General features: G+C 35.4%; 1 protein-coding gene across 2 annotated transcripts in view; it reads left to right on the top strand.

Annotated features, from left to right (window-relative positions):
• Positions 1 to 14,735, top strand: part of ADGRA3 (adhesion G protein-coupled receptor A3) — a 54,424-nt gene that overhangs the window by 24,898 nt on the left and 14,791 nt on the right. For both annotated transcript variants that reach the window (XM_041458173.1, XM_041458164.1), the window contains exons 5-10: positions 561 to 632; positions 1,994 to 2,154; positions 3,044 to 3,257; positions 4,179 to 4,343; positions 11,052 to 11,253; positions 13,664 to 13,813. In XM_041458173.1, the coding sequence (XP_041314107.1) occupies positions 2,040 to 2,154; positions 3,044 to 3,257; positions 4,179 to 4,343; positions 11,052 to 11,253; positions 13,664 to 13,813 (846 nt within the window). In that variant the 5' untranslated portion in view covers positions 561 to 632; positions 1,994 to 2,039. The remainder of the gene's footprint in view (positions 1 to 560; positions 633 to 1,993; positions 2,155 to 3,043; positions 3,258 to 4,178; positions 4,344 to 11,051; positions 11,254 to 13,663; positions 13,814 to 14,735) is intronic.

Below are 14,735 nucleotides of genomic sequence, written 5' to 3'. Positions count from 1 at the left end.
GGCATTGCTGTCAGTCTGTTTTGCTGGCAGTCTTGCATGTTTTGTAGTCCTTCATTTACTTTAAAAGGATAACATGTAAGATTATGAAATATTTCTTTTCCCTGGTTGTTAGTTTCTTACGCACAGTGCTTTCACTGATATATAGAAAGTGGTATGGTTAATATTTTTAAAAGCATACTGATAGATTGAACATGCTTCTTAGAGCATGCTAATAGGAAGACATCAGTTCACTGTGAGCAACAAAATTAATTTTACACTTCTTGAAATCTGTGCTCAATATCTGCCAGTTGTTGCTTTAAATAAAAGTAAAGTCTCTGCATTTGCTTTTTTTTTCCAATCTTAAAATTCTTTACCTAAACCAGGAATATTAGAGAACAGTTTATTTGGAGATTTTTGCTAGGCTGTTGAGACCTGATTATTATTCTTATGGTCTATTACAGTGTCATGATTGTACCTTGTAACTTTTAAGCATAGAGTTGTATTGAAGATAAGTTTTTTTTTTTATTTCACATGTCACTTGTCTGAAGATGAGTTCAAATCATGATGCTTTTATTTCTCAGGAATCTTTCTGGAAATCTGTTTTCTACACTTACACAGGGAACATTTGATCATCTTGGTTCACTAAAGTCTCTGTAAGTACTTGCAGCATCTAGTCCTACATTATTCTGAAAAAAACAAAGCCATTTTCTCATCTGGGCTTCCAAAAGTTTTATTCTATGTGTATCATTTATTAATTTATAATAAATAAATAGCATTTTACACCTCTATTGCAAATACTTTTAAGCAAGATATTAGTCCTTGATTAGCAGTATAGTTTTGTTATACATAACAGTGGGTAAATCTCAGCTTCATGTTCCTTTGCTCTCTCTTGGTTTCATGAGTTGTAATCTTGTGTAAGAAAGAAAGTGCTGATGATTTGCTTATGCTTTTCCCTGGTACTCATGACAGTTGGCTCACTCCACTGGGACTTAATCAAAAGCTTTAGTTTTTAGTTTGACACTGAGTTAATTTCTTGTTTATATTTATAAAGGAGAATGTTTCTTTCCCTTCTCCATCCCTTTAATTGTTCATAATGTGTTATTCCTGATATTTTAGTTGTCTGCATAAAGGTTGCTGTCCAACAACACCACAGATGTGACTAGAGAACCTGGATATAATGGTTGTTATTAAAATAGTGGTTATCAGGAGGAATTGATGTGAACAAACACCAAATGGGGTTTCATAGGAATCTTGATTTAGTGCATGTTTCTGTTATCCTCTAGATATGTGCAAAAAGAAAAAGTGTTTTTGCTAGAGGTAAAAACCACTGTAGACATAGCCATATGTTATGTTTTGCTACCTTTTTACCTGTTTCTAAACAGATAAAATATTAATTTCTGAACAGATAAAATTAATTAATCCCTTAATTTATCTGACTTCAGAAAACATCTGTGATGGATTTAGTATGCCTTTTTACTAGAAAGTACTGACTTATATAGAGAAGACTGAGTCAATTAAAAGCCTTACGATTTTCATGTAAAGCAGAATAAAATTTTGTGAATAGCTCTTCTGAAGAGAGAAATAGTTGTGGAGCTATTTTTATTTCTGTTAATTTACTGCTAAAGCATTTGATAGTTACGTGAAGCAATGAAGTGTCTTCTTAGGTTATGATGGTGCACATTTAAGCAATTCCGTCTTATTGCTCACTTGGAGTAGAATGTACGCTTTCCATGAAAGAAATTACTAGAATTATTTTCAGGTACTGGTATTAGATATTCCTCATATTTATGGAAAGGATTCCTTTTCTGAGGGACTATGTCCTTTTGTTTTCAGAGTACAGTTTGCAGAGGATTAACTTCCAGTAGGCAGAGGTAGGCAACTCCACTGTAGTCTAGACTTTGCTTGTTGCCTTTGTGTCTGTGACAATGAGAGGCGTGGCACAACTGTTAAAGTCAAGATTTCAGACCTTAGAATTCTGCAGTTTGTCACTGTAAATACCTGTGTTTTGTTGCAGAGAATTTCAGACTGATTATCTTCTTTGTGATTGCAACATACTGTGGATGCATCAGTGGTTAAAGGAAAGAAACATAACTGTACGTGAGACTAAATGTGCCTATCCCAAGTCGCTTCAGTCACAGACAGTGACTGGTGTTAAACAGGAGCTTCTCACCTGTGGTAAGCACTCCAGGCAACTGATACTCGTTTTCTAATGCATTCCATGTTCTGTTAATATTAGTGAGCAGACTTTTTTGCTTTATTTCATTTCCCTAAAATTCAACGGTTAAATGACAGTGGTAATAGTGAAGCCTTTTGAAAGGTTGATCTTGAGTTGTGGTTAATTTTTGCTTGCTTATGACAATAAATAATAAGTAAGCTGATGGTGGTGGATGTTAGTTTGTAGAAACAAAGGATAAGTAACTCTCTCGATAAACTCCTTTTTCCTGCTAATCTGTATTTTTCAGAGATCTTTACCTAAATGTCTCAAGAGGAATCAGAAACTGATAATTTCTTTCCTAGGTCTAGATATGTGATTTCAGATATGTCAATTATTCTAACCCCAAATTTCTCAAGTTAAAAAAAATCTTAAATTTTATGGGTTGCTTTCCTGCATGGTGATTCTAATCTTGATTAGCATTCTTTTTGTGACAAAACCATGAACAACTTGCATAACTTCTTTTTTTATATTGGAATTATTCTAACTGTAAAAATAAAAGCTCCTACGTTACTGTGATTTTGAAGTCCGAGTGAAAAACGGGAAGAACTAAAATGTATAATTATATTTTTCCTTAAAATTTGTATTTTCCACTCTTTTAGATATGGGCTAGCAAAAGGGTCTTGAAATATATTAGATTAAAGGAATGCACATTTTGAAAAAGAATATGATAATCTGTATTTTTCAATATTCAATGCAATAAATGTAGTTTTTATATGCCTCTTGCCAGATGCAACTTTATATTGATATACTAAATGAGTATCAATTATTTATATATCTTTCTCCTCTTTTGAAAATTACATCTATAACAGATTCTTGCTGTTAATTGTGGTTTTATGTCTTGAATTCTAGAACCGCCGCTTGAATTACCATCTTTCTATATGACTCCATCTCATCGTCAGGTGGTCTTTGAAGGAGACAGTCTACCCTTCCAATGTATGGCTTCATATATTGATCAAGACATGCAAGTCTTGTGGTATCAGGATGGGAAGATAGTGGAAACTGATGAGTCCCAGGGTATTTTTGTTGAAAAAAATATGATTCATAACTGCTCATTGATTGCAAGGTGAATCCATAGTGAGAAAATTTATTTCCTGCTTCTTACTTTCTGCTCTGATCTAGTGACTATTACCATAACCAGTAAGGCCCTCTCTTATCCTCACTGAGTGAACATGTACACAGAAACATTCCTAGTAGGGAAGTAATCTTCACACATCTCCTATTAACAATAAAGTTGGAGAAAGGAGGTCTAGAGATTTGGTAGGTCAAACCTACATGCTTAAAATAGGATTAACTAAAGGAAGTTGCAATTGGATTTTAATTTTCTGCAAGTTTCACCCAATGTGTTAATTTAAAATATGTTTGTGGTAGGATACATTTGTTTTCACGGAATTGTAAAATTACAAAAATGTTGAAAACAAGGCATTTAACTGAATTGCTCATGGATTCTTTACTCTTCCTTTTGAGCACACCACAGTTGTTAATATTGTTCTCCAGCAGAGATCTATAAGTATAATTTATTCTGCCTGCAGCAGATTGTTGACTTATTCAGCATCTGCCGAGTGGTTATATATCCTGTAATTGTATTAGTAAATTAGAGCATCAATGTTTATAACAAATTATGCATTTGGGAATTTATTTTAGTTTGGCATTTCTAAACAACTAAAAATTTTGTCTTGAATAGCAGTGATAACACTTGAGGAATTTGGACTTCTCTCTTCTTTCTGAAGTCTGGGGACTTTTTCCTATGGCTGTTCTTTGTTTCCTACCTTGGCAAAATTAAAAGCCCAAAGAATAGTAAATACTTTTCTGTTAATTACAGTACTTTGAGATGTAAATAGCTCTGGTTTTATAAGATCACTCATGGCTGTATGTAATTTGATTTTTCTTCCATTGTCTTTCTGTACTTAATTCATTTTTTTGTAAAAGCTTATATAAATGTTGTTGCAAGACTGTTTTGATTTATTCTTTTATTTTATCTTTCCAGTGCACTGACAATCTCAAACATTCAGGCTGGCTCCACGGGAAACTGGGGTTGTCATGTACAAACCAGACGTGGGAATAACACAAGGACAGTAGACATTGTGGTGTTAGAAAGTTCTGCACAGTACTGCCCTCCAGAGAGGGTTGTGAACAATAAAGGGGATTTCAGGTTAGTCACCTCAGGTTTTTTTCAGAGTAAAAAAAAGTCCCCTTAATTTTGCTTCTAACTTTATGCATTAGAGGTGCCTATGTGGATGTTTGCTTGTAAATGGTGTGTAATAGATTTTTATCTGTTCTAAATTACTGTGTGTTGACAGAAGTGTGAGAAATTATCCTATGAAGTGTTAAACTCTGAGCCTGGTAACACATCCTTGAAAGATACTGAAGCTAACCTATGATACTTGAAATATATAAATGAAATTATTTAAATAGTCAAAGTTCTGTAGATTACCTCTAAGATAAAGTTAGACCACATACTGACAGGGGGATTTCTGCCAGGTTATCATTCTCTTTTTAAAAGCCTTCTGCTCCTATATGACAAAATATGCAGTTATTTAAGAAATATGCAACAGATTTTGGATCTTTTTCCCCCCTGTGATTATTAGAGTAAACAATAAGAATAGTGCTGCTTTCTTTTGCTGATTGTTGGGACTGTAGAGCTAGCTGTGATATTTCATTGTGTTGAGTGTTGCAGAGTATTTTATCTTTTGTTCTTACCTCTTCACCTGTTTTCCCTTTTCTGATCTTTCTGCTGCTGGTCACTCTAACAACCCGTTACTCCTGGAGGTGCCAGCTGTAACAGATAGCTTCTGTATAGATTCTCTATATGTAAGGTAATTCCCTTTATGACTACTCTGTGTTTTACCTCCCTGCAGTAGTTCCTACTGAGAATTAGTGTCTGCAATAGCATTGTGTTCACTATGGTGCATAGGATTTCTTAATGTTGTATAAACTGCTTTTATTCACTCATTTCACTTTTCTTATGCTGCTTGGCTGTGTTGATCTTCTGCTTGGTCTTTTGTTTACAGTTAGAAACTTTTCCTTTCCCCGTGTGCCTTAGAGTTTTTAAAGTCTTGCTCTTTGTATATAGCTGATCTAAGACCATGTATCTTTTATATTAAGAAGTGGAAAGTAAGTTCAACCATGTTGCAGGGAGATAGTTTTTGGGGAGAGGGAATAACAAGCTTTCAACTGCAGAAGACCTCCAGTTGTAGCAAAAATTCACTTAAAAGTCCTGGCTGAGAGCATTATTTCCAAGCTGATCTCCTTTATGTTCATCACTTGGACAGTTTGAAAAGGGTTGAGTATGAGGAACTTTTAGTAAGGGAATTAGTGTTAAGATCACTTGCTGCACAGTGGCAATTTAGAATTACTGAAGAACTTCACTTCCACATTGTAAGGAATTATTTATATAAGTAACTTCGTGCATGTTCTCTTTTTACAATATGGTGGTTTCAACTGCAGGGATAAGCATTACATTAGAAAAGGAGAACTTCCTGATTTAGATAAAAGGTTAAGAAAGTCAGATGCTGGTTGTATTCATCAAAGAACACATCTATTTGAATCACTTACGCATTTTTTATGATACTAGTGTGAATTGTTCTTCTTTGATTTGCCATTAGAGGTGAAAACAGATGGTAAAGGTTTATTTCAAAGTGTTTTCCATTAAATTAACCTGTGCTGTTCAGTGACTGTTCAGTGTAATAGGATTTACCCCCTCTGGAATTCAGTAGAAAGAAATAAGATTTCAGGAAATGTTCAGCTTATCAAAAAGTTCACTGTGTCTGGGTTTAATATGACTGACTTCCTTTTGTAGCTAGGGTAGAGTAATAATAAAGAGTAATTTTTCACCTTTGAGACATATGGAAATAAAGCTTTGACTAGTGAGAAAATGGTTCTGAGCAGATGGCTGTAAATGATCCTAGGTGTATTTGATTTTATAGGTTTTTTTAGTTGGAACTGGTTAGTCATTTTAGCTTGGATGGCGTTTCAAAACTGGCATCTAGATTTTTTTATCCCTGCAGAGATGGGATAGCAAAGGGTAACAAAAGAGGGTGTTTGTCTTCAGTGTCTTTGGCTTGGTATTAATTCAGCATAATTTGTAAAGGTTAGGCAAAAACTTCATCCTGGAGTCTCTTTTCTTTAATTTAAATATTCTTAGCCTTACTCAGATAATCTCCCTGAGTATTTTACAATCAACGATTAAATTGAAAATACAGTTTGCATGTTAAAATACTTCCACTTCAGTAAATCCTTTAACTGTTGTACTTAGCATAATTTTATGCTGGTAGTTGATAGAATTCTAACTTAAATATAAGAATGATGTTTTTGAAGAGTGTCACTCATTGGGCATAATATAGTTTAAAACAGTAATTATCATGCTGAACTTAGGGATTTACTAAGATGTCATAAAAAAAGACTGGACTATCTGTAAGCTAATAAAATTATGATATAAAAACTCATATGTATATATATAAAAACAGTAACTGAAAGTTACTGTTCATTTAAAGAAATGAGTGCTTTCAAAATAGAATTAACATGTATGAAAGAAAGGATTCTTTTATAATCTCATGGTCTGCCTTTTTCTTTCCCCCTGAAATGAAATTAAAGTGCTTGAATGTAAATGAACCATCTTTCCCGCCGCAGCTGTCTGCACTCATGTATATGTAATAAATTTTGAGCACCTAATTATACAGAGTAATGAAATAAGAGTGTTAATACAACCCAAATTTGCACTTTCTGCTAGCAGTTGGGTAAACTGTGAAAGATATTCAAGCTTAGACTCACAAGAAATTAAGAATATAAACTTACATAGGCTTTGTTCGCATGGTAAGAATTTTATGCCATTAATCACCTTTTGAGCTCTGCTGGAAGGATGTCCTCTCTAGCTTCATGGAAACTGGGGAATGCTTCTTTAGCTCATGTCATACAGGTATTGGGAAGAAACAGTTCATGACGGAGGATGGTACAGCTTAACATTCATTTAGTAAAACTATGGAATTAGGGAAATGTAGTTAAAATCAGTTCCCCTCTCTCATTCACCACTGGGCTGCAAAGAAACTTGTGCCTGTGCAAGGGGTTTTGTGTGTGGGAGAGGAAAGAGGCAAGGGATGCTGTTGCTTGAAGGTGCTTCTCTCCATGGCACTGTGCATTTGTATTGTTTTTGTGATGTGAGATTATGGCTCAGAGCTGTTGAGTTTTAAATTGCCCCTTTATGTCTGGTTTTAGTAGAAAGCTATGCATCATTATATATCATTATGCAAATAATACATTAGTCTTAACAGTAAAATGTTTCGGTAGGTATCTAAATGTGTTCTAAAGGTAGCATAGACTATAAGGCTACCTGGCATTGCTTGTATTCTTTTGAGAAGATCATAGCAAAAGATGATAAAATGCTGTGTAGGGACATGAATGCAAAGTGAACTCAGGGAGAATGAAAGGACAATAATGAAAGAGAGGGGTAATAAAAGTAGGGAAAGTGGAGATAAGAAGCGGGGAAAAAAGGCAAATAACCTTGTGATAATCTAATAACCTTTGAAGTAGTGTTCTCTCTTTTTTTCTGTTTGATGGCTATAGAAGATACATATATAGCTTAGAAATAATACTTGTTTAAAAGCATAGTAATTAAAGTTCTCCTGAAAAACCTGTTTTAGATTTGAGTCCTAGTCTGAGAAACCAGAGAGAAACTCTGTTTTGTCTTTTTCTACTTCTTTAGTGCTAGATGTGAATAGTGAGAAAAGGAATGGCATGTGCCATATTTCAGTTAAAATATTTGTGTTGGAGGTTGTGTCATAAAACGTCTGTCAGGACCACAGAATTTAAATTATTCCAAGGCCATGTGACACTCAGTCTGTAACATGGTACATTCAGTGAAAACTGAGCTGACCACACTTCTACTGAAAATGCTTTGGAAGTATACAACTTCTAGAAAACTGTAAAGACAGAGACAAATACCCCTTTCAAAGTGGCATCTTTGATGTCAAAACTTAATATAAAAATTTCAGCATTGATAAATGGTTTTGGAAATTATGTTTTGATACTCCAGTGGCAGTTTCTGGAAACCTGACTTTGCATTCTAGAAGTGGAGGTTTGAGTGTATTATGCAAGGTATTTGCGGGCCTGCATGTCTCATAACAGCTGTGCCAGCTGATTTATTAGTTGTCCTCATCTGCCTGTTTTCTTTTTGGCTTGATTCTCTGAAGGTTTATTATAAATACATAAAAATTGGAAGCACAGAACTATTTCATCTTTGTACTTGTTTTTCCAGTCTGTATTGAATCAGAGTTTATTTCAATTTGTCGCTACTGACATTTTAGAGACTTGGATAAGTGTACATGTATTGTATCCCTCCCTCCCTCCCTCCTTTCCCAGCAGATGCATGGCTTGCTCTCTCCATGGTCAGAGTTGGCCAGACATGATCCAGTCTGGTATTTTGTTAGCTTGCTGAGGTGCATGTAACATTGCACTAAGGTTACTACTGGAATTATGGCAATTCACAACAATACTGTTGTAATTTTTTCTGAGAGATTTTTGTCCTTTCTTTTGTCTTCTTCTTTACAGTTAAAAATATGTTCAAATCCTTATGTTACCATTGCAGAATCTACATCTGTTCTTTTAATTAATTTACATTCTCTGAAATACCTCAATACGATTCCAGGCATTTAAAATCTGTGCTAATTATTTTTAAATTTTTTTCTTCTTTCTTTTAACTACATTGTCACCAAATCTGGTGTAAGTTTTCCTTTCTGGTATTGGTTGATGGTGACACTTCTCTTAATTACTTGAAGTGGCTGCCGAGGCTCTGAGTATGTGTGAATGAATATTTGCTGGGCTGGATGAAGCTCTGCTGGATACCTGCTGGATATCTGCTGGATACTTCTGTCTCTTATAGTGTTCAAATACTCTAGTAATGGCCATAATAACAATCTCCATTTCTTAATGAAATTATGTCACTACAATATGGAGAGCTGATCTGTAATGTCAAAGCTGTTACAAAAGGTAGTTAAATTTAAGTCCTTGTTTCTTAGTTTAGTTTGTTGTATTTATCATCTAGTCTTTTCCATTAGTCCTCTGACCAACTTAGAATTCTTTTATAGTTGTTGCAGTGACCTGTGTAATACTGGGATGCCACCAGCAACTATACATTTGCTACTTCTTGCCCAAACTTAAGTAATAGTCAAAATGGCTGGAACTAAGTGTCTCTCTTCCATTACTGAAAATGTCACAATTGTTCTGTTGGAATTAATGAAGAATAAATGAGAATTTAAGATAGAGAAGACTTCTAGTGCACCCTCAAAGGTTAATATCTTCTATCACTTAATATAATTGAGAAGTGTAGCTTTTTTGCCTTAGTCCATCTCTGGAGCTAATTATCTTCTAGAAAGAAGAATTGTGATAAGTTCTAGTATCTTCAATAAGAGGAGTTACTTAACTAATGAATAAGGAGGGAAAATGGTGCTGACTTCTTCAGTTTCTTTGTGTTGGCAATATTACTTAAATTTTTCATTTCCTGGAAATGGAGCATCCTTCAACGTGTTTACTTAATCCTCCTGCAAACAGAGATATTTTTTTTTCCAAATATCAATATGTCCTTAGCATTTCTTAATTTAGATGATAGTAGTGAATAAATGGTGGCCGTTTACTGTAATGCAGTCCAGATATAAAAGCAAACTTTAAAATCACAGTGTAATCCACCAAAATTTTTTGTTTGACCAGTTCCAATTTTTGGACTCAACTGCTTTGTACAAGGCCGTTTGAAATATGTACAATTTAGAAAAACTGTGTTAGCTCTGAAGACTCTTAAAGGAGCTTGACATAATGAGACTACACAAAGCCTGGGATAAATCAGTGAGGCTCACTTGCTCTCAGTTTTAGTTAAACCTTACATGTTGGATTGTTAAACTTGAGACACTAAGCATTCTGCAATTTAGGTATGTATTCTTTTTTACTTCTAAAATTTAAGAATTAGTGCTCTGAATAAAATAGCTCTTATGCATATAGCAGGGTAGAGAGCCACAAGCAGGGGCAGGCAGACTGGCTGCCATTCCTTGTCCCTTCTGTCTGCTCAGCATTGCACCTTAATTCAGGCATGGTTTTCTTCTATTCTTATTTTTGTCCTTGGATCAGTTCTTCTCTAATGAATGATCAGTGTATTACATATGTATTTCAATTTGTTTTCTGGGGTTTTTGTTGTTATCTGTGTTTGTTTGTACAGATAAAATATGCAGTAAAATTAGAGGAGAAAGTGGAGAGAATGTTAGGAGTTCTCTTAAGAAGGTCATAGTTTCATGTACCTTGAGTAAAAGAAATTCTTTTCTCTTTTCTTGACATTAAGAAATTTTTTCCCATTAAATTCTATTTGGTATTTTGTTTGCAAAACTGGTCAGAGTGGTTGTACTACTGCTACTAGTTTTCTTGAATACTGAAAATGTAATCTTCTGTTCATATCTGCAGTTTGGTACGAATATGAATGCAATTGTTTGAAAGTTGTATTGATGCATGTGTAGAGGACAAGTAGAAAGCAAGTGTCAACTTGTTTTTATAGTGTTAACAGGGAATTTTTCACAAAGTAGGCAAGGTTTTTTATCAAAAAATTGTAAAGTATTTTTAGCTGTTTTATAAGCACCTTCTTCTCTCCACCTGAAACCTCATGAAAGAGTTCAAAAAAGCATGCTAGCATTAGAACTCATTTTGTTAATAGACAGAAATATGAACAGCTTGAAAATGCTGAAGATGAGCCAAGGTGGCCCTTTAAATAGTGTAGAGATGCTTAGTTTTGAGTGTCTCTTTATTTCATGTTGTAGTGCTTAATCCTTTTATTTACTTGTCATGTAAATTTGTCTAAATGTGAGGGGTTTTTTTCCTTTTGACTCCCCAGGTGGCCCAGAACATTGGCAGGCATCACAGCATACCTGCTGTGTACACGTTATTCTGCTGGCAGTGGGATATATCCTGGCAACTCACAAGATGAGAGAAGAGCCTGGCGCAGATGCGACAGGGGAGGGTACTGGGCAGACGAGGACTACTCCAGGTGCCAGTATGCAAATGATGTGACTCGAGTTCTTTATATGTTCAATCAGGTAATCTGTGCATTTCTGTAAAACCAAATTATGAAAATCTAATTAATGAAAATAAAAACTCAGAAGACACTATCTTCTCTAAGCTGGAAATACTGGTGGTTTAGATAGGTTATAATGGACACATGCCTCTGAGTACAATACTGAGACTTGTAGGTTTAGGTTAAAAGCTTGGTTTAGTATCTGTTTTGAGTGCCCCTGGATTGAAAGTGCAAGGAAGATTTTATTCTTTGTATTTATCTAAAGCATAAGAGAATGGCTTGTCATGATTATTTTTGTCAGCTGGATGCCTTGTTCTGCCCACATGCTATAAAGAAACAAGGCAGGCTTAATCTGTAATGAGAACAGCTCTTCATTATAGTCGTAATACACACAGTGAGATCTTGATGTCCAGTTGATTGGGCTAACTCCAGTTTTAGGCAAAAGATTTGTACTGTGTGTTGTGTAAGATGGGCTGACTTGCTCCCTCTATGTTCAGGTACTTAATAATGCTGACACAGCTTTTTGTTCTCCTTCTCTGGTTTCCTGAGGACCCCTGAGTGCTAGCCAAGATGGCCGGGGTGAGAAGGAAAAAGAGGGAATGCCTGTTCTGGCCCAAGAAAAACTTAGAGGTTGACATAACTATTCTGCTTCACTCCTTTATAATCCTAGCAGTAGAGGTGCATGCCATGGCTTGGTCATATGAAACATGTTTGAGGGCTCAAGTGTTCTTTCTTATTGACTGGTTAACAGAAGAGAGATGATGCTGGGGATCACTTTGTCCTTTTCTGGGACACAGAAAGGTTGCGTGTTAGTTTAAATAGAGCTTCACTGCTGCTGGTTTGCTTTTTTCTCACCAGAAAAATTCACATTTTTCTGCAAGGTCTGTGACAACTCAATGCCATTCCTGCCTATTTACCATAGCCCATATGCTCAAGATAACTTAAGGTTGTTACAACTGCTTTTGGTTAGCCAACATTTTTCAGGTTGTGGAAAAATGTTGCCAGCTTTGTGTTAGGAGGTTTAAAGTGTAACGATCAGATTGGTATCTTCAGAAAAACAGAAGAATAATTTTCATATGTGAAGTAGATAACCTCCTATTATCTACTCAAAAATAAATGTACACAGGTATTCTATGCTGAATTTTATTTTTAAAGAGAGAGGGGGAATGTTTTGGGTTTGGGAGTTGTTTTTACTTACAAAAGTTGCCTTCTTTTTATGTGTAGTAGGCCTGGAATTTTTAGCAAAATTCTGCCCAGAAGTTTCTTGTCTCTGAGACTAATGTTAAATGTAATCATATTACAAGCATGCTTATAGCCTTTGAATAAAGGTAGTTGAGCTGTTTTGAACATCAGAACTTCGCCAAACATTTTAAATCAAGTAAAGGTTCACATGTAAAGTAAAATGAAACCTTTATAAGATTCTACAAGAGCATTCATTTTCTGTTGTTCTTGTTTGTGTATTGAACAAGTACAGTTTTAGGTGACAAGAAATTCATGATTAAAGAAAAAGTTCAAAGAAATCATAAAGAATGTCTAAATTTAAAGTTGACTTTGTTCAGTATGTGTTATGACTTTGAACTCTATTTGCACTTTAAATGCATAACTTTTAGCATATTGACAAAAACTTAACTTCCATTACTGACATTGAAATTTATGTACAAGTGCTAAGACTGGCAAGGACAAATATATAGTTGTGCTTAGGTGGCACTTTTCAAATTCAGTAGGGCAGACTAGATATCTCCACAACCAAAAACCAGAGAGAGCCTCTGTAGTTTGGATTATCATGGATAAACAGCATCTGAACATGAGCTGATAACATTAGTACAGCTTTCCTGTGTACTATGTAAAATTTCCCATTTTTGGTTCCTGCTGGCTCAGGCATGTGGATGTTGTGTATTATTTAGTGAAGAATTTTCCAGCATGGGGTTTGTTTCAGGAGTGAAATCATGACCTTTGTCATAGTGAGATCTGTCTTGTTTTTTTGTGTGTGTATGCCATTCCAAATGATTCCTATAATTACAGAATTGAGAGTGAATGATGTGGCAGTGGTGTGTTTGAATTGGTTTTGGCTTCTCTTGCTATAAAATGCTATATTTAAAGAGCTTTGTGTTGTCATGCCTTGGCTTTGGTGAAATTGAAAATAAGCAGTTGCCAATAATGTTTTGGGGGATTTTTCTCCTATTTTTTTGGTGTAATACCTCTCTCCCGTCTAGGACAACAGCACAAAACCCAGTTGCTGGCTGCCAGTACAAACAGTAGTTCTCTGGCTTGCAGGAAATGTTTTTGCTTACAGATAAGGTGGTCGTCCTTAGCTACTCAAAACACTGTGGTACCTCTGGGAATTGCTCTCCTCTTTGGATCAGTTTATTAATTGGTGAAGTGTTGTCTCTGTCTTGTCCTTTTTCAAATGCTCATGTTTGTTCTCTCTTTAGATGCCGCTCAACCTCACTAATGCAGTGGCAACAGCAAGACAGCTCTTGGCTTACACAGTTGAAGCAGCAAATTTTTCTGATAAAATGGATGTTATTTTTGTGGCTGAAATGATAGAGAAATTTGGAAGATTTGCTGAAAAATATAAAGAGGTAACTGGATAATTTGCCATCACTTTTAAGATAACCAAAATGTTTGTCCTTAAGTATTCTGAGCAGTGAAATCTTCCCAACACTAGATGCAGACACTGAGTTAGTGGATTGTCAGATTCTATTCCATGTTTTTGTTTGTTTAGTAGGTCCCTGAAGTTGCTGACCCATGGTCACAGACTTTGCATTCGCGCTGAGATGATCCAGCATTCACTGGACCTGTAATGTGAGTAACACCTCTGGTCAGCACTGGAGCAGGGAGATAGGTACAGTAAGTCTGTTTTTATTTAATATGGAGTGGGTCACACAGGTTTTCATTGGTATGTTCTTACCTAAAAACAGAAATAATGAAAGCCTCAGAGATCCTCTCAATAATGAATAAAACAAGACTTATCTTCTCCCCTTCCACCGTGACAGACTGTCTTTATTCAATATTGAGCCATATCTCTAAGGTTTTCAGTACTCCTCTGTCTTGCAGGATATAACATAAGACATTAAAACAAAATCTTAGAGAACGCTCATTGTTGGGGAGAAAAATGCAAGTAGTTGAATAGTCCCACCAGTGGGTAGAAACTCTCTGTTTCACTGCTGAACAGAGGTTATATTGATCTCACTGTACAGTGCATGTTGGGAAGTTGGAGACCACAATGCCTTGAGTTTAAACTCATGCATAAAAAAAAAGCCAAATTTTCCCTGTCTGCCCCCCAGCAAACCATAAATGCTGGTTCTACATCCTTTGCAGAACTCCTTAGAGGATTTGCGTCTTAGACAATGGGTTTTTTTTCTCAGTGGATTTGTTTTGAAGCCAGCCTGTGATTTGCTGGTATATTTAAAGAACATCAGTACAATTTCATGTAAAAATTTTAGTAGCTATTAATAAAGCTTGATTTCTTCTCAGGTTCTTACTCTATGAACTTGTTCTTGA

This window comes from Pyrgilauda ruficollis, unplaced genomic scaffold (genome assembly GCF_017590135.1).
Source record: "Pyrgilauda ruficollis isolate IOZ18807 unplaced genomic scaffold, ASM1759013v1 scaffold1, whole genome shotgun sequence".
Lineage (NCBI taxonomy): Eukaryota > Metazoa > Chordata > Aves > Passeriformes > Passeridae > Pyrgilauda > Pyrgilauda ruficollis.
The sequence above is the reverse complement of the archived record's forward strand: the minus strand, read 5'-3'. Positions and strand labels throughout refer to the sequence as shown.